The 22,067-nt window shown below is 63.9% G+C and overlaps 1 protein-coding gene and 2 non-coding genes across 3 annotated transcripts; 1 reads left to right on the top strand and 2 right to left on the bottom strand.

Annotated features, from left to right (window-relative positions):
• Positions 1–341: 341 nt before the first annotated feature.
• Positions 342–20,121, bottom strand: PIK3C2B (phosphatidylinositol-4-phosphate 3-kinase catalytic subunit type 2 beta). Its single transcript, XM_039565380.1, is given in 35 exon segments — positions 342–1,093; positions 1,168–1,296; positions 1,380–1,486; positions 1,576–1,657; positions 1,824–1,941; positions 2,018–2,142; positions 2,230–2,319; positions 2,321–2,432; positions 2,519–2,628; positions 2,719–2,875; positions 3,307–3,476; positions 3,588–3,724; positions 3,919–4,048; positions 4,168–4,260; positions 4,350–4,438; positions 4,441–4,456; positions 4,727–4,907; positions 5,011–5,105; positions 5,180–5,273; positions 5,365–5,553; positions 6,176–6,318; positions 6,408–6,519; positions 6,809–6,976; positions 7,728–7,850; positions 9,086–9,281; positions 10,364–10,397; positions 10,666–10,812; positions 11,245–11,308; positions 11,980–12,059; positions 12,148–12,259; positions 14,538–14,658; positions 14,739–14,893; positions 15,010–15,110; positions 15,986–16,858; positions 20,065–20,121. Coding segments are annotated over 34 exon segments (4,788 nt in total). The 5' UTR covers positions 16,805–16,858; positions 20,065–20,121; the 3' UTR covers positions 342–904.
• A 1,597-nt stretch (positions 20,122–21,718) lies between these two features.
• Positions 21,719–21,791, top strand: TRNAK-UUU. Its single transcript has one exon. It is a non-coding gene; the product is annotated as a tRNA-Lys (tRNA).
• A 183-nt stretch (positions 21,792–21,974) lies between these two features.
• TRNAK-UUU lies at positions 21,975–22,047 on the bottom strand. The gene has a single exon. It is a non-coding gene; the product is annotated as a tRNA-Lys (tRNA).
• Between the last annotated feature and the right edge of the window lie 20 nt (positions 22,048–22,067).

Raw genomic sequence — 22,067 nt, 5'->3', positions numbered from 1 at the left:
GGGGACACTCTGGGGACACTTTGGGGACACTTTGTCAGCCCCAGGGGCAGCGGTGGGTGAGGAGCGCACTGGGAGAGGAGCTGGAGGACCCTGGGGGTTGAGGGAGGCGGATCGCAGACCCCCAGGACTCGGCGTGGTGGAGAGTGCGGCGGCCAGATGTGTGCCCAGATGTGCGGTGAATTTGCCGGGAGACGTGCGGGCAGAGGTGTGGACAGATGTGCCTTTCATCCCCTTTTTTTATCCCATTCCCGTCTCCAGCCAGGAGGCTCCCGACACCGGAGGGTCCCAATGCAGGAGATTCCCAACTCCCCCACCCCTAAGAAGCCACGCCGCCCCCCCGCCCCAATCGCCACCAGATTTAATATTTAAAACTTTTAATATAAAGGTTAAAGTTAATTATTCTCGATCCTGAGAAACATTTCGTCCGTTTACGGAGCTGTCGCTGTAAACAAAGCACCACAGGCACCAAGCCCGCCCCCGGGGCCGGGTGGCAGGCGCGGAGGACACGGATGTCCCCAGGGCACGGGGACAGGAAGGGTGGCCGGCAACCCCACGGGACGGGCACCCCGCCACGCCGCTCTCCTTTGGGAGCGAATTCCCCGCGGTGGGAATTGCCCGGTTCCTTGGGGTGGAGGGGGGAGGGTGCGGGGGTCCACACACACCCCACCCCCACCCCTCTGTGCCACCATCCCCTCCCCTGTGCCCCGGTGCTCACGCTACTCGTTATTTAAAAAAAATTAAAATACGGATATCCCAAAGGAAGAAATAACCCCCGAACCGCCCCACGCTCCGCCCCGGCCCTCCCTCCCCGCGTTGCTCCCTTGACACAAGGTAAACTTAAAAAAGGAGACCCCTGGGCAGTGCCCCTCGGGGACACCACCCGGGGCTCCCGGGGTGGGGGGACTCAGAGGGTGCCGTGGCCGCGGGAGCCCAGGGCGAACCAGCCCATCTTCTCCTGAGCCAGGTCCAGGTCCCGGAGGCGAATTCCCACCTCGCCCAGCAGGATGTTCTCCCAAAAGCCTTCCTCGCTCAGCACGCTCAGCCGCAGCTCCCGCTGCTCCAGGTCCCCCCGGGGGATCCCGTCGTACACCAGCTGTGGGACACAACGGGACGAACCCTCAGCCACGGTCCCCGGGGATGCCCCGAATCCGTCCCCGTCCCGCCTACCATCTCGTTGTAGGTGGGGTTGCAGGTTTTTCGGGCCACTTTGGTTTTCCTCTTGGTGGTTTTTTGGGGGTCAGGCAGCAGGTAGGTCTTGACGTAGGGGTCGGGGTCGTTGCCGTCCTGCAGGGGTGGCTGTGGGGCACAGTGGGGACACCCCGTGAGCGCAGGGATGGGGACAGGCCCCCACCCTGCTCCCACGGGCGCCGTGGTCCTACCAGCCCTCGGATGTGCATCACCATGATGAAGAGCTTGTTATTCTTGTAGGAGATGGAGAGTTTCACCTCCCCGCCGACCTTGCCCAGGGATCGAGCCCACGTGGCGTCTGGAGAGGGGGACGGGAGGGATGGGATGGAATGGGACACCCCTGATGTCACCCCCTGCCATCACCCCCCAAAATCACCCCGTCCCCACCTGCCGGCTTCGGGGTCGGGTAGGTTCCAGCCGCTTTCTCATCCCGGGGCAGGGGGTGGAAGAAGGTGTAGATGAGGTCACACTGTGGGGCCAGGAGGTGACATCAGTGGTGACAGCGGTGACAACAACCCCGCCATCCAAAACCGGGGCACGTGCCGATGCTTTACAAGGTGCTTTGTCCCCAAGCGTTTCCCCACCTTACTGGTGGCCCTGGTGCTGTCCCCACCTCCCCAACCCCATGTCCCCACCTCTGCCACCTCGGGGGCGGCGTGGATCAGGTGCCAGATGTAGCCGTTGAGCTCCTCCTTGCGCCGCTCGGCCACCGCCTCGCCCCGCGAGCGCCCGATGACGAACCGGCTGGGGAAGCTGCGGGGACGGACACTCAGGGTGGTCCTGGGGGGCTCTGGGGGGCCCCTGGAGGTCTGGGGGGCTGCAAGGGTACCTGGGCAGCAGCGAGGAGGGGAAGAGGAGGCGCAGTTTGTTGTGCAGCTCCTGGAACTCCTCGAAGGTGCGCTGCACGAAGGTCACCTCGCCCGGGCTGTCCCGCTGCACCTTCACCACGTAGGTCTGCAGAGAGGTGGGGCTGTGACGTGGGATGGGGACCTGGGGCACGCTGAGCGCAGCTTGGGCCTGTCCCCAGCTGTCCCCACTCACGTAGCCCTTGCTGGGGTTGAAGACCCTCTCGTGGCGGCAGAGGAAGACGTCGCGGATCCGGCCGGACGTTTTGAGGGTGTGCGTGCGGGGGGGCGAAGGACAGCGTGGGCCGGGCGTCCGAGCCCGTGAACTTCATCTGTGCCAGGTTGTGGATGAAGAAGTTGAGCTTGGTGGCCACGCTGCCCAGGCTGGACTCGATCAACCTGCAATGAGGCCACCGCGTGCTCAGTGCCACCATCCGAGGGAGCCTCCAGCCGCTCCGGCTGTGTCACCCACACATGGCCCCTACCTGGTGAAGTAGGTGGTGGCATCGGCATCCGAGTCCTGCGGCCTCAGCGCGTCGTAGACGTACTTGAGGTCCTCCAGGTCGGAGAGCTCGGGGATGCCACAGGACAGCATCTGGCAGGGATGAGGACAGGGATGAGGACAGGGGACAAAAGGACCCCTGTGCCATGCTGAGGGGAATTTTGTGGCCCCCCCGGCTCTCACCAGCCCCAGCAGGTTGAGGAAGAGGTGGGTGTGCTTGCGGATCAGGTTGTAGGCCTGGCAGCACAGGTCCACGAAGTCGTGGAAGCGGCTGGAGGGGTTGTCCCCGCCGTTGATGACGTACGCCATGTCCGAGGTGAAGACAAATGGCGCCCGGTCCCTGCGCCGGGGGACAGGAGACACAAAGTGAGCAGGGATGGGGGTCAGGATGAGGAGAGGGAGAGGTCACCCACCACCGGGACATGGAGAGGGAGAGGTCACCCCCTGCTGGGACATGGAGAGGGAGAGGTCACTCATCACCAGGACAAGGAGAGGGAGGTCCACCCACCACTGGGACATGGAGATGGAGAGGTCACCCACCACCAGGACAAGGACAGAGAGCGGTCACCCACCACCAGGACAAGGACAGGGAGAGGTCAGCCACCACCAGGACATGGAGAGGAAGAGGTCACCCACTGCTGGGATGAGGACATGGAGAGGTCACCCACCACCAGGACGTGGAGAGGGAGAGGTCACCCACCACCAGGACAAGGACAGGGAGCTTCCCCCTCCGCAGGGAAGAGGGCAGGAGGTCCCAGGGGCCTCTCTCACCTCTTGATGTTGCCGAACATCTGGGCATGGCCCAGGAACCGGCCGAAATCGATGTGGAACATGTGGCCCGTGGTCTTGAGCATGATGTTGTCGTTGTGCCTGTCACAGATGCCCAGCACGTAGGTGGCCACACAGCAGCCGGCGCAGGAGTAGATGAAGTTTTCCACAGCCTGCGAGGAAGGAGGGAGGGAAGGACAAGCGTGGAGAAAGGATGGATGTGATGGGAAGCGAGGGGCTGGTCCCTGGAATGGGGGACACGAGGAGCAGGGACTCTCCCTCACCTTCTCGTACTCGTCCTCCTCGGGGTTGTGCTTCTGCAGCCAGTCCGCCAGTGGCCGGTCCTTGAAGGAGCCCGTCACGCCGTGCTCCACCTGGATTTTTCGCAGGGTCTCGGCGTTGGGGATCATCTCCACCATGCCTGGTGGCCGGGACAGCGGGGTGAGACCCTTCCAACCCCAAACAGCGAGACCCTGACCCCCTTTGCCACCAACCCACCCATCACCACTGCCTGACAGGGATAGGCTGGTGGGATCAGACCCCAGGATGTCCCGAGCCATCCCCAGCCCCACCCGGAGCCTGGTGAGCCTTGGGGACAGCCAAACTCCATCTCACCTCGCCCGCGGCCGGTGGAGAAGCAACGGAAGATGACCATGCGCATGTCCAGCCCCTCCTGCACCCAGATCTTGTTCATGATGCGGATCATCTGCAGCGTCAGCATGTCCTGCCGCAGGTCATCGCCACACTGCCGGGGAAGAGCCACCAGAGCCGTCAGAGCCAGGGGAGAGCCAGCAGAGCCAGCAGCAAGGGTGATCTCGGAGGGCTGGGGCAGGATTTGGGCATGGCCAAGGGCACCAGGCTCACCTTGAAGATGACCCGGATGTTCTCCCCGAGCGGATCCACGTTCTGGAAGGAGAGCTTCAGCGGAACGGCGTTGGAGTTGAAGTAGGAGCAGTCCTGCCGCGGGAGCGAGGGACAGCTGGTCAGGGTGGGCCACAGAGGAGCGGGCAGAGGAGCCCCCTGAGCCCCCCAGGGATGGCACTCACCCGGGGCACGATGCCCTTCACCAGCAGGCTGGGACTGAGCGGCAGCCGGCACGAGCCGTGGGCCTTGAAGAACTGCGCCACGTCCTCCAGCCCTCGCGCAGGATGCCCTGCGGGGTGGGAATGGGGTGGGTGGGCATGGGATGGGATAGGGTGGGATGGGATGCAGTGGGATGCAATGGGATGGGAGAGAGAGGGGTGGGCATGAGAAAGGGTTAGCATGGGATGGAGTAGGCATGGGATAGAGCGGGCAAAAAGCACGGCAGACACGGGATAGGATGGACATGCATAGGATGGGCATGGCACGAGGTGGGCATGGGATGGGACAGGGGACTGACACCCAGCACCCTCTGTACCCCTCCCGGCACCCCGGCACCCACCTGGCGGGCGGACGGGGCAGCATCCCGGACCTGCTGTGCCAGCCTGGCCAGCGTGCTGACCAACAGGCACTGCCGGTCAAACTCCTCGCGCAGCCCCTTCCCGCAGCAGCACAGCAGCGCCGCCAGTAGATACTGGTACCGAATGCTGAACTGGGAGTCTTTGAGGCCGTCCTTCAGCAGCCTGCTCAGGGACACGCGGGGTCAGGCCGGGCTCAGGGTGCCCCCCGGCTTGGGGACACGTGGGGAGTCCCACCCCCGGCACTCCCAGAGCCCCTCAAACCCACCAGAAGAAGTAGTGGGTGATCTTCAGGTCGCAGATCGCCCTCTTCATGAGGAAGCGCACAAGGGGGCTGTCCAGGTAGCACTCGTACTTCAGGGCCTGCGCCAGGGACAGTGTCGGGGCACGGTGGCACTGGTGGGCACCCCGTGGCACATCCCGGTGCCACCACGCACCTGGACCAGCTGGGGCAGGTAATCCAGCAGCTCCGTGTCCGAGATAGAGTCGATCCACTGCACAGCCGTCCTCCTCACCTCCTGGTCCGGGAACCTGCAGCCAGGACATGTCCCGTGGGGTGACAGTGCTCTCCCGCCACCACCACATGGGATGGGATCGTCCCCACAACCCACGGGTGGCTTACGTGGCGTGCAGCAGCCCCAGAGCGTCCTGGTGGCTCATGGAGGTCCATTGGCTGAGCAGGGCGTAGATGTCGGGCAGGCAGCCCCAGTCCCAGCTGGGGGCACTGGCCAGCAGCATGGGCAGGGTGCCGGGGGACGCGTGGCAGTGGCACCGCTTCTCCCAGAGCCGCTGCCGGTCTGCGTCCGTCAGCCTGCGGGGACATGGGGACAGGGGTCAGGGAGGGCGTGGCGGGGTGGGATAGGGGTGGGAGGGTGGGCAGGTGGCACCCCTGTGTCCCCAAAACATATGGATGGGACGGGAAGTGGCAGGATGGGGTGCGTGTCCCCTCTGCCCCCACCACTTACTGGAACCCCAGTAAATCCCCCCCAAGCTCTCCCTGCAACCCCTCATGGCCCTACCCATGGAAAGGAGGGGCTGATGGACAGCCGGACACTGCTGGGGACCAGCCAGGACCCAAGGCCCTGTGCCCAGGGGGGACTGAGCTGTCCCTGGCTGTCCCCCTGCCCAGGGACCCCCGAGCCAGCCCCGCTGGCCGAGCACCCCACGCACTTTGCTCAGCTGCTGACACCTGATCCCCCTGGACAACTCCGGCCGGCTCGGCCGTGCCAGGCTGGCCAAGGGACCGGTCAGCTGTCCCCGTGGAGAGGGACAGCAGGGAGGGCAGAGCACGGGAGAACCGGTAGCACCCAGCTCTGGAAAACTCCAGCTGCAGCCCCAGAGGGAGGATCAGACCCTCGGACACCCCCTGTGCGTGCTGGGGGATGTCACCAGTGTGCCCCCAGCAGGACAATGCCACCCCCAGGTTTATTTACCAATAAAGTGATTTTTTCTGCATGGCCTCCCGCAGCTGGCGCTGGTCCTCCTCCCCCAGGCTGCCGAACTCGTACCTGGGGCTGAACTCGGCCGCAGGCGGGTTGGTGAACTTCACCTCGAAGGCCGAGGTGGGGAAGTCAATCTGGGGCAGGGGCAGAGGCAGAGGGTGAGGGGACCCCCCACGTGGAGCTTTGGGAGGGGGGAATGTGCCTCTGGAATGCCAGGAGGTACCTGCAGGATGACGCTGTCGGGCTGGTTGAAGTTGGGGGCACTCGACCTGGCCCTGGAGTTGTCCTGAGTCGCCGGCCACAAGCCCAGGAGCTTCCGCCCGCAGGTCAGGACCCTGGGGGAGGACAAAGGGTGGCACTGGGGGGTCCCTCTGCTGGGGCAGGAGGGTGGCACCGCTGCCGGTGCTGAACTGAGGCACTGGGGACCCCACAGCACTGGGGCCCTGAGGTGCTGGGGACCCCAAGGTGCTGAGGACCCTCCTGCACCCCCCAGGGATGCCAGCCCAGCCCCTCACTGTCGCCAGGGTTCTGGGGACCCCATGGCACTGGGGACCCTCCTGCACCCCCCCAGGGATGCCAGCCCAGCCCCTCGCCATGCCCAGGCTGCTGGCACACCCCACGTACTGCCTGAAGTTGAAGAGCGGGGTGGTGACCCAGCCCAGGGCCTCGGGGACCCGCCGCTGCTTGTTGGCGTCGGAGGAGCCGCCCGGGGGTGGCACGGGCACGGCGAACAGGGTGACACTGAGCAGGGTCTCCCGGGGCAGACGGTTCACCTGGACCGGGAAGCAGATCCTGCGGGAGAGAGGCTGAGGGCTCAGGGAGCCGGGGATGGGCTCTCCCAGTCCCCTCCTTGGGATGCCCCAGGAGAGCCCAGCCCCACTGAGACCTTTGCTGCTGGCACCGGGGTGTCCCTGGAAGTCCCATGCCATGGCCAGACACCCTGCAGGTTTGGGGACAGCCAGCTGGTGCTGTCCCAGCTCCGGGAAGTCCGGCCACGCTCTCCGTCCCGGGAAGGTGACCGCAGGGAACGGGGCCCTCCACGGAGAGCCCCCGCCGGGCACTGACCTTGCCCCACACCCCGAGGGTGCTGCGTGGGACCCCGGGGCTGGGATTCCTCTCTGACGCTCCCAGGGAGCCCGGGGTGGCAGCTACATCCCGCGGGAAGGGGATTGATCCCGGGATCGCTCTGCTCGCCGCCGTCCCGCCGGGCGCCTGTCCTTGGGGGCACCGGCGCCTTCTAAAATTATCCAGTCCCATCCCCACCTCCCCTCCCCAGGCCGCTGTGGATGCCAGGCAGATGCCAGGCGTGGCGAGGGCTCAGCGCGGCCTCCCCGCCTGCTCCCGGCGCTATTTTGGGAGCAGATCCCCTTTCCCAGGGCGGGGGCAGATCCGGGTGCTATTCCCAGGGATGACACCAAAGCTTCCAACACCCAAAAACCGGCGCGGAGAGGAGCAGGGGAGGAGGATGAGGAGGAGGAGGAAGGCAGCGTGGGTGGGCACCGCGCCCCCCGTGCCCACCCCAGGGCCGGGGTGCTGCCCTTACTGCTGGTCCCAAATGATGAGGTGGAAGAGGTATTTGTGGACGGGGGCCTTCCTGGTGAGCAGGGGGCTGCACAGCTCCTTCCCGCCATGGCTGAGGGAGCACGAGAGGTAGAAATCTTCATAACTGCGGGAAAAAAACCCCAAATGAGCCGCGTGGGGCCACCGGAGCCCCTAAATCCTGCCCCGAGGGTGGGAAAGGGGGGCAGAACAGGGACACCTCCTCCCCCCCAGCCCCGGTGTCCCCAGCGCCATATGGCACGGAGCATTCCGGCACACGGGGGGCCGTGCCATGTGGCAGGTGCCGAGCGACAATCCGGGCAGGGCTGGGGGCGCGGGGGTCAGGGGCTGGCGGCATTTCCCAGGCTCGGGGCTTTGTTCGGAGCCACTCACCACGGGAATACATTAAGGACAAGGACAAAGGCGAGGGGTCCCCGGCGGGGCGGCTCTTGCCGGCGCCGCTGTCACCAACCCCCCCTTCCCGGTCCTCTCCCGGTCCCTCCCGGTCCCCCCCCGCGCCAGGCACGGGCACCGAGGAGCGGAACAAAGGGGCCACGCCGCTGTCGCGGGGCCGCCGCGTGGGGCCATCTGTCACCTCCCCCCGGTGGCCCCCGGGTGTGGCGGGATGAGCCAGCCCGGCCCGAGCGGCGGTGACATGCCACCGTGCCTGGCAGTGCCAGCGATCCTGGGAGCAGCCGGGGGTTTTGGGGCGTCCCGGTGCCAGCATTCCCAGGAATATACTGGGATTTTGGGATGTCCCAGTGCCAGCATTCCCAGGAATATGCTGTGATTTTGGGGCGTCCGAGTGCCAACATTCCCAGGAACATGCTGGGATTTTGGGGTGTCCCAGTGCCGGTATTCCCAGGAACATGCTGGGATTTTGGGGTGTCCCAGTGCCAGCATTCCCAGGCACACAGTGGGATTTTGGGGTGTCCCAGTGCCGGCATTCCCAGACACACAGTGGGATTTTGGGGTGTCCCAGTGCCAGCATTCCCAGGAACATGCTGGGATTTTGGGGTGTCCCAGTGCCGGCATTCCCAGGAACATGCTGGGATTTTGGGGTGTCCCAGTGCCAGCATTCCCAGGCACGCTGCGGGACCTTGGGGAATCCCAGGAGCTGGAATTGATGCTTCCTCCGCACTCAGGATATCCCACGGTTCACAACCCTTCCCTGCCACACCCTCAGCGCCTTTCACGCACCCTCCCCACTCAGAACATCCTGATTTTACCACGGCTCCTTCCCTTCAATCCCGACCCGGGACGCTCGGGGGGTGTCTCACCCCTTATTCCCAACATTCCTGGGAATCCCTTGGATAGAAACACGACTCGGAAGGGAGGATTTCACCCAGGTGAGCCCCTTACCTGGCGGCCCAGGTGATGGGGATGCGGTGGGTGGCGTAGACGGTGAAGGACAGGGGACAGCTGAGCAGCCGCGCCTCCTGGGCCACCCCCAGCTCGCGGCTCCCGGGCGCGGCCGTCTGGAAGTCGGCGTTGAAGGTGCTGCAGTAGAGCTCCACCAGGTTGAGGATGGCGGCCGTGAGGCTCTCCACGATCCTCTCTGCGGGAAACACGGACAGGGATCCATCAGGCCCTCAGGGATCCGTCAATCCCTCATGGATCCATCAGTTCCTCAGGGATCCATCAGTTCCTCATGGATCCATCAATCCCTTATGGATCCATCAGTTCCTCATGGATCCATCAATCCCTCATGGATCCATCAATCCCTTATGGATCCATCAATCCCTCATGGATCCATCAGTTCCTCAGGGATCCATCAGTTCCTCAGGGATCCATCAATCCCTTATGGATCCATCAGTCCCTCATGGATCCATCAGTCCCTCATGGATCCATCAGTCCCTCATGGATCCATCAATCCCTTATGGATCCATCAGTCCATCATGGATCCATCAGTCCCTCAGAGATCCATCAGTTCCTCATGGATCCATAAGTCCCTCATGGAACCATCAATCCCTTATGGATCCATCAGTCTCTCATGGATCCATCAGTCCCTCATGGATCCATCAGTCCATCATGGATCCATCAGTTCCTCATGGATCCATCAGTCCCTCATGGATCCATCAATCCCCTATGGATCCATAAGTCCCTCATGGATCCATCAATCCCTCATGGATCCATCAGTCTCTCATGGATCCATCAGTCCCTCATGGATCCATAAGTCCCTCATGGATCCATCAATCCCTCATGGATCCATAAATCCCTCATGGATCCATCAGTTCCTCAGGGATCCATCAGTTCTTCATGGATCCATCAGTGCCTCATGGATCCATAAATCCCTCAGGGATCCATCAGTCCCTCATGGATCCACCAGTCCCTCAGGGATCCTTCCTTCAAATCTGCATTTGGGACCCCCACACTGGTTTCCCCCACCCAGGGATGGATTAACGATGGGGAGAATTCCAAACTTCCCATTTGGAGTAGGGGGAATCCCAAGTTTCCCATTTGGAGCTCATAAGGAGCAACAACACCCCCCAAAATCCTCTTTTTTTTTTTTTTTTTTTCTCAACCAGACCAGTTTCCAACCCGTTTTTGGCCTCGAGAATGGAAGGGGGAGGAGGGGTTTGAAGATGAAAAGCACCACGAACTTGAGCCCAGAAAGGGGGAGCAGGAGAAGAGAAATACCTCGATTTTCCCTCTTGGCCAGAACATTTGGATCCTGTGGAGGGAAAAAAACCAAAAAACAAAACAAAACCACAAAAAAAAAAAGAAAAAAAAAAGAGAAAAACCACAAGAAAACCCCCTGAGCTCCAGCCTGGCGCTGCCAAGGCAGATTTTACATAACCACCCCGAGCTGCCAGATCCAGGCCTGCTCCCGGTTATTCTGGGATTTTCCATGAGGAGAAAGGAGGGAATGGAGCCAGATGTGACAATTTTTTTCCCCCCTCCCAGCTCCTGGCCGAGCCCTGCAGGTGCCCCTCGCTCACCTTCTGGATTTTGGGCTGCATGCGGGACGGGCAGGGCGGCATCTGGTTGAGGGCTGCGGTGATTTCCTGGGATTCCACGGCCGCCAGGGCGTTGCAGATGGCCATGACCGACTGGATCACCCGCTCGGCCTTCAGCGGGAAATCTCCCTGGAAGGGGCAGAGGGGCTGGAGTGGGACCCCACAGCAGCCGAGGGGGCAGGGCTGGTCCCCGGCACATCCCCAGCACTGGGAGCGGAGTTTGTGCCTTGGTTTTCCTGATTTTCTGCTCTTTTTAGGTGGATTTTTGGGAAAGGTTTTGCCCCGGAGGGTGGTGGGGCACTGGAGAGGCTCCCCAAAAAATGGGCACGGCCCTGAAGCTGCCAGCGCTCCAGAACAACACTCCCAGGAGTGCACAGATTTTGGGGTGTCTGGGCAGGGCCAGGGGTTGGAATTGATAATCCTTATGGATCTGGGATATTCCAGGATTCCTTTCTCTGACACACCCTTAAAATCCCACAAACAAAAGAGAAAAGAACCCACCCCAAAGGCAAAGTGACCCCCAAGTGACCCCAAAACCGCCCCGTCCATCCCTGCCCTCACCTCGGCCGCCAGGAAAGCGTCCAGCTCGTTGTGGAAGGTGTCGAAGAGGAGGCTCAGGGCCTGCCTGGGGGACAGGGGACAGCGCTCAGCCCTGGCCGGGGCACACTTGGGGACAGTGCCACGTGTGCCCTGGGACAGTGCATCGTGTGCCCCTGGGGACAGTGCCATCGTGTGCCCTTGGGGACAGTGCCACCGTGTGCCCCAGGGACAGTGCCACCGTGTGCCCCTGGGACAGTGCCACCGTGTGCCCCCGGGACAGTGCCATCGTGTGCCCCTGGGACAGTGCCACCGTGTGCCCCTGGGACAGTGCCACCGTGTGCCCTTGGGGACAGTGCCATCGTGTGCCCCACGGGGACAGTGCCACCGTGTGCCCCTGGGACAGTGCACCGTGTGCCTCTGGGACAGTGCCACCGTGTGCCCTGGGACAGTGCCACCGTGTGCCCTGGGACGTGCCACGTGTGCCCGGGACGTGCCACCGTGTGCCCCTGGGGACAGTGCCACCGTGTGCCCCTGGGACAGTGCACCGTGTGCCCTGGGACAGTGCCACGTGTGCCCCTGGGACAGTGCCACCGTGTGCCCCTGGGACAGTGACACCGTGTGCCCCAGGGACAGTGCCACCGTGTGCCCTGGGGACAGTGCCACCGTGTGCCCCTGGGGACAGTGCCACCGTGTGCCCTTGGGGACAGTGCCATCGTGTGCCCCTGGGGACGGTGCCACCGTGTCCCCCGGCCGTACCTGCTGATGGTCTGCTTGATGGGCCGCTCCTGCAGGTGGATGTAGTGGTTGAGGGTGGAGGGGCTCTGGTCATCGCTGGCCTGGGGACACACAGAGGCTGAGCGGGGCCGCTCCGGCCGCAGGGAGGTGGCACTGACCCCGCTGACCCCCCCAGTGTCCCACACCCACCGTGCGGGCCAGGTCACTGCGCACCCCCCTCCTCCTCAGCAGCTGCAGCCGGATGTCGATGTCGAACTTCCTGCAGTGCTGGATGTGCTCGTGGCTGCCCAGGGCGTGTTTGCTGCAGGGATAAGGGCACAGGCTCAGCCCACACCCCAAAATCCCATCCCAAAATCCCTCCTGGGGTGCCCCATCCCGAAATCCCACAGCCAGGCAGCCTTGGGATGGGTTCACAGCGAGGCCGAACTTCCTGCAGGGCTGGGTGAACTCTTGGCTTCCCAGAATGCAGGGAGAGCCCCACAGGCTCATCCCACACCCCAAAATCCCATCTGGAGTGCCCCAAAATCCCTCCTGGGGTGCCCCATCCCAAAATTCCATGGCCAGGCAGTCTTGGCTGGGGCTCCCAGCGAGGCTGAACTTCCTGCGGGGCTGGGTGTGCTCGTGGATATCCAACATGCAGGGAGAGCCCCACACGCTCATCCCACATGCCAAGATCCTGCCTGGATGCCCCCAAATCCTGCCTGGAATACCCCATTCCAATATCCCACACCCAGGCAGCCTTGGCCAGAGCTCAGGGTGGCCGCCCCGCCTGCGCAGGGACCTTTGTGGCACCAGGAAACCCAGAGAATGAGGAATTGTTTTCCCTCCTTCCCCTCCAGAGCCGGGCCTGGCGCCGGAGCTGGGTGTGGAGGAGCCCAGCCCGCCAGGACCTGCCCAGGGAGCTGTGGGAAGCAGGGCATGGATCTGAGGGGCTGGAGGATGCTCTGAGAGTGGGATTGGGGTGAACCCCGGAGCTGGGAATGACAGGGAGAAAGAACTCTGGAGCTGGGAATGACAGGGAGAACCCTGGAGCTGGGAATGACAGAGGGAATCCTGGAGCTGGGAATGACAGGGAGAACCCTGGAGCTGGGAATGACATCCTGATCCCACTGGTGTGGGAAGTGGATCTGGAGCAGGACCCACTCCAGTGATCTGTGGCAATCTGAGGGGCTGGAGGATGCTCTGAGAGTGGGATTGGGGTGAACCCTGGAGCTGGGAATGGCAGGGAAAACCCTGGAGCAGGGAGTGACATGCTGATCCCCCGGGGAAGCCTCCCTGGAGCAGGACCCCTCCAGCCCCGCTTCCTTTGCTGGCTCCGGGCGGAAGGAGCTGGTGGAGCCCTGGATAAATCCCACAGGAATCCTGTGACAGCGGCTCGGGATGCCGAGCAGAGCTCCAGCGCCTGCCCAGCTCCGCAGGGAGGGTTTTGGCACTTCCAGCATCTCCTGGGCCACGGGAAGATGTGGGAAGAAAAGATCGGCCACAAAAGGGGCTTTGTGTCCCGGGGCTTTCCCAGAGAACTCTGAGGGCCCCGGGAGATACCAGGAAATGTCCCGTGGGGTCTGCTCCGTGCCCAGGGGGCTGCTCCCCGCTAGAAAATGGGGTTCATTCATCCACAGCTGGATGGATCCGGCCCTGGCAGCTCTGAGCGCCCCAGGGCTGCTGTGCCCGCCTGGACGCAGCTGGACACAGCTGGACACAGCTGGACACACGTGGATGGGGCTGTTTGGCATCACAAGGGCTCAGCACCCTTGGGAACAGCCCCTCGGGGTGGCCCTGAATCCCCTCTGGGTGGCCCCAAAACCCCTTGAGGTGGCCCTGAAGCCTCTCGAGGTGGCCCTGAAGCTCCTTTTGGTGGCCCCGAAGCCCCTTTTGGGTGGCTCTGAAATCCCTTGGGATGGCCCTGAATCCTCTTTTGGTGGCCCTGCAGCCCCTCGGGGTGCCAGGAGCAGCTCTGGGCTCCCTCAAAAGCCTCTCCCGATCCCAAGCCATTCCCATCCGTCCCTTTAGGTCCCAATTCCCGCGGCAGGGCTGGCTCCAGGGGCAGCTCTCCAGCGGCAGCAGCTGGCTCCAGCCCCGGGAAAGGCCGGGAATGCCGCAGCTGCTGCTTCTCCCTCCGCAGAGAACTCTCCCCAGCCTCCAAACCCTCTGGAAAGGCAGAATTCCTCCAGGAAAGGCAGGAGGGAAGGAGGGATGGGATCCCCTTTGCCCATCCCTGGCACTGCCCGGGTGTTCCTGAAATCCCGCATCCCTCTCGCTCCTTCTCCTGGGATTTATCCAGGGCTGGGAGAAGCCGGGCTCCGCTTCCTGACACGGCTTTTAGGAATTCTCCTCCAAAAAGCATTTTTGGCAGCTCCCAGCTTCCCAGCCCGTTTTCCAGGCGCATGGGGATCAGCCTGACCGACACCCTGCCGCCGGGAGCCACATTCCCAACACGCCGCTTTTGGCAGGAGAGGCTCCAGAGGCAGGAAGAAGAGCGGAGAAGCTCCGGCTGCTGTGCTCTCCGGGATCAGCCCTGGAGTGCCTGGGATGGATTTTCCCCGTTTTTTCCCCCCCCTCCATTATCCACAGCCACTCACTTCTGCAGGAATTCCTCCAGGCCGCAGATTTTGAGCAGGAAATCCTCGACGTCCACGGCGTGGAGCTCATCATGGGTGTAGCACAGGGCCTGGTAAATGAGCAGGTCCACGGTGGAGGAGCCTGTGGGGAACGGTGGGAACGCTGGGAATGGCGGGAATGCCGGGATTCCAGCTTTTCCTGGGGGCTTGGATCACACTCACAGTCGCAGGTGAAGGTGAGGGGCTCCCTGAGGCTGTCACACACCACTGTCACCTTCAGGCTGACACCGTGGCCCAGCTGCTCCGGGCTCAGGTTCACGGCATTCCACACCAGGCCCGTCCCGGAATAATCCGTGCTGCCGGAGCTGGAGCGCAGCCTGAGGAATCGGGGATGGATCGGGGATCCTGCTGGATTTGTGGGGGGGTTGTCCTCCCCCCCCCCCCCCAAATTCACCCGTTTTGGGGGGGTTTTTTGCCTTGTTTGGGTACTCACACGTCCAGCATGTGACAGAACGCGGCCACCTCCTCATCCCGCTCCTCGGACACCTCGAAGAGCTCGTAGCCGTTGGCCAAGGAGTGCGGCCGGGGGGCCACCTGGGGGGCAGGACACGAGCCCGTCAGCTGGGGGCCACCCCCGGGGGTCCAGCCTGAAGCCCACCCCCATGGGGACCACCGGACCACCCGCTGGAGCAGCCTGTGCCACCCCAGGGCCACCGCGGAGGGGACAGAGGTGGCCCTGCAGTGGTGTGGGGGATGTGGCCAGCACAGGGGGGGTTTGAGCCCCTTACCCATGGCTGGGAGACCCCCAGAGCCCTCCCAAAAGTGGCCATTTCCAGGGATATCCCGCAGGGATGGAGCTGAGGAGCAGCAGGATGGGCAGGGACTGTCCCCAGGCCGTGGGGGTGCCGCAGGGGACGCTGCCCGCTGCTGTCCCCACCCAGGGCAGGTGGCACCGCCATGCCAGGGGGGTCCCCGGGGTTCTGTTGCTGTCCTGCTGGGGACAAAGGCGGCTCTGTCACAGCGATCAACCCGGGAAGGGCTCCCGGGAGGAGCTGGGAATGCCGCGGCTGCTCCAGGAGATTTTAATTCTCTTTCCTAATGAGGTTCTGGCACTTGGAGAGCCACGAGTGACCCGGAGAGTGAGCCCAGGTCCCTGAGGAAGGGGACTTTTCCTGGCTTTTATCCCCTGCTCTGCTGTGCCACAGCTGGAATTCTGCCCCTGCCGTGGGCGTTCCAGGGTCTGGCCCATGGGACCTCCAGTTTCGGGGTTCTGGGCAGGGCTGGCTCATGGGATGTCTCTATGCTCGGACACCTCTTCCCACATCCCACACAACATTCCAAGGAGCCACGAGGGTGGGACAAGGACAACCCGCCCGGAGTGAAGGACACGCAGCTCCAGGACATCCCAGCGCTGAATTCCCAGCTCCTTTCCCACCCCAATTCCAAGGCCAGCAAGGGAAGCCTCTCACCGGCTCCACGGAGATCCTGCGGTTCTTGTTGGGCGCCAGGTTCTTCCTGCTGCCCGAGCGGGGTCCGTAGGTCCGCGGGGGCACCTGCGGGGGCATGGTCTTGCTCCGTGCCACCGGCTTCCCGCTGGATTCCTTCTCCAGGATGCTCCTGCCTTCCTTCCAGCCCCGGGAATTTTCCCGCAGCACCTCGGACTCGTAGGTGGACTTGAGGTTGAGGCAGGTGATGGCGTCCACGCCGTAGGGATCCTCCTGCCTGGGCTGGCCCTGGCCCTTGGGGGACAGCGGGGACGCCTTCCCCGAGCGCTGGCCGCCCTCGGGACAGCCCCACAGTGGGTGCCGGGGGGGCAGCGGCGGCGGCGAGAGCTTTTTGGGGGAACCGCCGCCGTCGTGGGGCTCGGAGCCGTTGAGGGGCTCCCCGAGGAAATCGCGCTGTGAGCCCTCGAGGATGAACAGGTAATCCCCGCTCAGGGGGCCCTTCCGCCAGGGCTGCGGGTCCGGCCGGGGAGGGCTGGGCCCGGGCGGCGCTTGGGGACCCTCGGGGACAGCGGGGACGTTGTAGCTGAGCGCGGGGTCGGAGCCGGAGAGCCCCCGCGCCGCTTTGATGTTCCTGTCCCCGCAGCCGTTCCTGTCAGCGGGGTCGTCCCAGGAGATGAGGGAACGCTCCTGGGGCTGCTCCTTCCTGGCCCGGCTCTCCTCCTTGTCCTGGCGGATTCGGGATAAGGCGTCGTATTCCATCTGCAGCGCCTCGGCCAACGCCAGCTCCTTGCGGCTCAGCCCCACCGACTCCAGCGCCGGCCAGTGCTCGCCAGGGCCCGACATCCTGCCGGGATCGGGATCAGGGTCAGGAGAACGGCATCCTGCTGCTCCGGCCTCCTGGGAACCGGGAAAGGCGAGGGGTTAATGGATGGGCAGCCCACGGGTGTCTGGGAATAGGGAAAGGTGGGGGATTGATGGATGGGCACTGGGAATAGGGAAAGGTGGGGATGAACGGGTGGGCAGCCCATGGATGTCTGGGAATACCCTGGGTATAGGGAAAGGTGAGGGATTGATGGATGGGCACCCTCACCCCCCCTGCTGTCCCCAGGCCGATCCCTGCTGTCCCCAGGCCAGTCCCGGCCGATCCCCGCTGTCCCCTCCCAGCCCTGTGGGGTTTTTGTCACCCCCCAGACCTGTCACCCCTCCCCACCCTACAAGAGGCCCCCCTGGCCCCAGGCTCTGTAGGACCAGATGGCTCCTAATGAGCTCCACAACTCCCGCAGGATTTGTGCCGTTCCCGGTCCCTCTTGGCCCCCCAGCACCGGCTCATCCAGGGATTTTGGTGCTTTCCAGCTGGAAAAAACGACTCCGGGGGCCTGAGAGGCTGGGAATGTTCCCTTCCCTGGCATTCCGGGCCCTGCTGGCAGCTGTGAGCTTTTCCTGGAAAAGCAGAAATCCCAAAAGCTGGCAGCGCCGGGTTTTTGGAAGGGGAACAGAGGAAAATCCACTTTTAACCCAAAAGCAACAAACTCCGAACGGAATTTCGTGGCTGACAAAGCCACAGCTCCGCGCTCGGCTCCAAGACAAACATCTGCATCCCGCTGGAGCTCGGTGGGGCTGGAATTGCCACGGGAATGGGGTGGGAAGCACGTTCGACCCCACAGAGCCAACAGCAGCTGGAGAAAAGCCACGCTGAGGGCTCCTGCTGCCACCAGGGGATGTCACCAGGGCTGGGGACATCCGAGCGGGCGGCTCAGCCCCTTCCCTTCCCAGCTGGGGCAGCACAAGGAGCAAGGATTGGGAGAACCCCACGGAAGAGCCCCAAAATCGCCCTCCAAGTGCAGGTGCGGGAGCGGGAGCTGATGCTCGCCTGTCGCCGTGTCACACCCACGGACTTTCGGAATCACTCACCGCCCCACCCCAGCCCCCAACCAGGGCCAGGGCTCCGGGGGACCCCCAGGGGGACGCTGGGGGTGGCGTCGCGCTGTCCCCGCTGCCACCACCCGTGTCCTATGCAAATCTCGGCTTCCTCCCTGCCACCCACCCGGCGCCGGTGGCACAGGGGACAGGAGGGGCACAGGGACAGGAGGGGCTGCAGCCCCAAAAACACCCCAAAACCGCCTCAAAACCACCCCAAAACCGCTCCAAAACCACCCCAAAACCACTCCAAAAACGTCCCAAAACCGCCCCGGAGAGCTGATCCATGGGAAGCACAGCTCGGGAAGCATCCCGGGATGCGCTGGGAAGCAGCAGCAGGATTTGGGATCGCCCTCCCTCCCCGGCGCTCCGGGGCGGCCCCGGGGGATGGATCCCGCTGCTGTATCCATGGAAAATGCTCCAGCCCTTTCCCTGTTGCCATGGGGCTCCTCTCCCGGAGCCAGCTGCTCCCGGGATGCAAGGAGGACATGGATCATCATCCAGGGATGTGGGGAGGACAGGGATCATCATCCCGGGGATGCAGGGAGGACATGGATCATCCTGGGGGTGCAGGGAGCACAGGGATCATCCCGGGGTGCACCCCCAGCCCTTTCAGGGTGCTCATCCCGCAGGATTCCCGTGCCGTGGAAGAGAGCCACATCCCAAGGACACGCCGCAGGCACAGGCCGGACACAGGCATGGAAAAGCGGGATGGGGCTGGGAATGCTGCTGCTGCTCCCTGCAGGGACCCCCAAGCCTTTGCAACCCCCCGGCCTTGCACAGCCCTTCCCATCCCGGGGTATCCCTGTGCTCCGGCTGGCACATCCCGGTGAATCCCGGTGAATCCCGGTGAATCCCAGTGCATCCCGGCAACGCTCCCACACGGAGCACCTGCTCCCGCTGCAGCAGGCGAGGAACGCCCGGCTGCAGGGCTGGAAGGGAAGGGCTGGAACGGCCGGTCCTCTGGATCCTCTGGATCCTCTGGATCCTCTCCCCAGCCTCCCTCTGGAATTTAGGAGGGTGCTCCGGAGGCGAGGAGGTGGGGCAGGTGCCTGGATGGGGCGGTTATCCTGGGAAATCCGGGATAGGCGGGTTCCCTCACCCCACGGCTCGCTGTCACCCTGTTCCTCCCTCTTCGGGAAGGAAGGATTGGTTTTCCTGGGGGATCCGGGCTCCAGGAACGTTCCCTCACCCCACAGCTCCCTGTTATCCTGTCTCTCCTGCTCTGGGAAGCAAGGATTGATTTTCCTGGTCACGCTGGTGCTCGCCGAGCCCGGCCCAGATCCCGGGAACAATCCCAGCCGTGCTCGGCCTCACACACACGAGCGGCTGCCGGGAGCCCATGGAGCTCCCTCGCTCCAGGGTAGCAGCTCCCAAACCTCTGGAATTTGTTATCCAGGAGCATTCCCGCAGCTTTGGGATCCGCAGGACCGTCCTGTAGGAGCACAGGGATCCCAGATTCCCCCCAGCATCCTCACAAGAGCTTCCTGCCCCTAAAACCGTGGGGTTTTAGGGCTGGGATGAGCCGACCCTGTTCAGCCTCACACCACGGCTGGCCTGTCCCTGTCCCTGTCCCTGTCCCTGCCCCTGTCCCCATCCAGAGGGTGGCATCCCTGCCCAGGGCAGGGGGGTTGGAACGACCCCTTAAAGGGTCTTTAAGGTCCCTTACGACCATTCTAGGATCCTGTGACCCCCGTCCCCATCCCTTCCCTATTTCTATCCCCGTGTCCCCATCCCTGTCCCCATCCCTGTCCCTCCCCCTGCGCCGGGAGGGGACAGGACCCCCCCGCACCCCTGTCCTCTTTCCCCAGCACCAACTTCGCCGTTCCTCGGGCACCATTTCATTGTTCCGCTCATCCAACCCCCCCAAATTCCCGCTCCCCCTGCCTGAGGGGACATTCCAAGACCCCCGATCCCACAGCGTGCCCCGGGAAGGGGCAGCCCCGCGTTCCCTCCCCCCCGCTTTTGGGGTTCCCGGTGCTCTGGAGCAGCCCCAAGCTGAGCCGCAGCTTTTGGAAAGCGCCGAGAACGCGAGCGGGTCCCGCATCTCCGCCGGGAGGGGAAATTATGGATACACAGACCTATACTTATAAATAAAAGATCATTTTTTGAGCGGGGAAACCCCGGGACGAGCCGAGCGGAGCCCCCCGCTCCCCCCGCTCCCTCCGCCCCCGGCGCGGCCCTACCTGCTCCGAGCGGCTGCGGCGGCGGCGGCGGGGCCGGGGATGCGGGAGGAGCCGGAGGGATGCGGGAGGAGCCGGGGAGATGCGGGAGGAGCCCGGGGGAGGCGGGAGCACCGCGGCGGAGGCGGCGGACAATGGCGGGCGCAGCGCGGGCAGTGCGGGGCCATCTCCCGGCCGCGCTCCGCATTGCACGGAGCCCTGGCTGGTGTCCCCGGTGTCCCCCGGGTGCCCCCCGGTGCCCCCCGGTATCCCCCGGTGCCCCTCTGAAAGTCCCCGGGATGCTCCTGGTCTCCCTCCGCATTACACAGACCCCGGGCAGATCCCGCCCGGTGTCCCGGGATGCTCCCAGCTCTCCCCATGGAATCCCGGGGACGTTCCCCCCTGTCCCCATCCGGCATCGCCCCCGCGGGTGGGCGCGGAGCTGCTCCCGCCGCTCTGCCCTTGTCCCCCTCCACCTCCCTCCATGCTCGGGGACATCCCTGCTGTCCCCACCAGCACCCACCCCCCCTACTCCCCACTGGGGTCCCCTCCGGGGCTATGGGTGCTCCTTTGGGGGGTGCTGGGACACCCCACAGCCCGCACTGGGACCGGGGTGCCCCTGCTGGTCCCCAGAGCCCCCAGTTGGGTGGGGACACGCTGCCGCCACAGCAGCCGGACCCCGGGGCTCGGGGGGCAGGGGGACACCCCAAGTGGGCAGCAGATGTGCCCGAGCCATGGCGGAGGTGGCCGGGATGTGTTTTCCCTGGCAGCCAGGCTCCGGCAGAAAGGGATAATGGTCCCCCCTGGAATCCCAGCGCCGCTGGAAAGCCACGCCGGGAGGGCCGTGGGTCACAGCTGTGGTTTGGGTTTAGCGGTGGCAGAGATTATCCCGAGATTATGAATCCCAGAGCATTATCCCGGCCTTCCTCAAGACTCCCCAGGGGACGGGAGGGTGGAGGTTTTGTGGGATTCACCAAAAACAAGGAGATGCCGGAATCTGGGGGTCCCCGGCTGTGACCCCATGTCCCAGCAGGCCCCAAGCAGCCTTGAGTCCAGGGACACTGAAACATTCCCTGTCCTGGCATGGATCATTCCCTGTCCTCCTCTTCCCTTTGAACCCCACACTTTTCTCCAGCGCACCCCACTTTGCTGCAGGGAGAAGAGACAGGGGACCCCCAGAGCTGGGAGTGGAAGCCCCCTGTTCCCGACAGCCCACAGGGAGAGGAATGCGCGGGATGAGCCCGGCGCTGGTTTTTTGGGATCCCGAGCTGTGCCAGAGCCGCGGCATCGGCCGGCAGGGAGAGGCCGTGGGGCTGGGGGCTGCGGGGGGCTCGGGAGGCTCGGGGGGACAGGCAGAGGGGGCAGGCCGGGGGGGAAGGGGTGCAGACAGGGGAGTGCAAATAGCGGGGTGCAGATAGTGGGGTTCAAACAGGGGGCGCAGGCAGGGGGTTAAGGCAAGGGAGGGGCAGGGAGGAAAATGCAAATAGTGGGGTGCAGATAGTGGGGTTCAGGCAAGGGAGGGTTAAATCAGGGGGTGCAGGCAGGGGGTTAAGGTAGTGAGGGGTAGTACGGAGGGTGCAGATAGCGGGGTGCAGACGGGAATACGGACAGGGAAGTACCGGCCGCCACGCTCCCTGTTACAGCGTCATATTCCGGCCGTGCGCCGCTTTGCCCCAGAGCCCGGATAGCTCAGTCGGTAGAGCATCAGACTTTTAATCTGAGGGTCCAGGGTTCAAGTCCCTGTTCGGGCGGATCTCATTTTCCCACAGATGAGTTCCTTTATTTTTTATTTCCTGCCAGGATTCCCCGCGGGCGCAGCCGGGACCCTCCGGCGGGCAGCGCCGGTCGTGCCGCGGGTGGAAAAAGGTTTTTTTTGCGGGGTGAAAAAATTGGGCCGGGCAAAAAAAAAAAAAAAAAAGAAAGAAAAGTGGAGCCGCCCGAACAGGGACTTGAACCCTGGACCCTCAGATTAAAAGTCTGATGCTCTACCGACTGAGCTATCCGGGCTCTGGATAACGCATTTACCC

The sequence above is a fragment of the Corvus cornix genome, chromosome 26, assembly GCF_000738735.6.
Source record: "Corvus cornix cornix isolate S_Up_H32 chromosome 26, ASM73873v5, whole genome shotgun sequence".
Taxonomy (NCBI): Eukaryota; Metazoa; Chordata; class Aves; order Passeriformes; family Corvidae; genus Corvus; species Corvus cornix.
The sequence above is the reverse complement of the archived record's forward strand: the minus strand, read 5'-3'. Positions and strand labels throughout refer to the sequence as shown.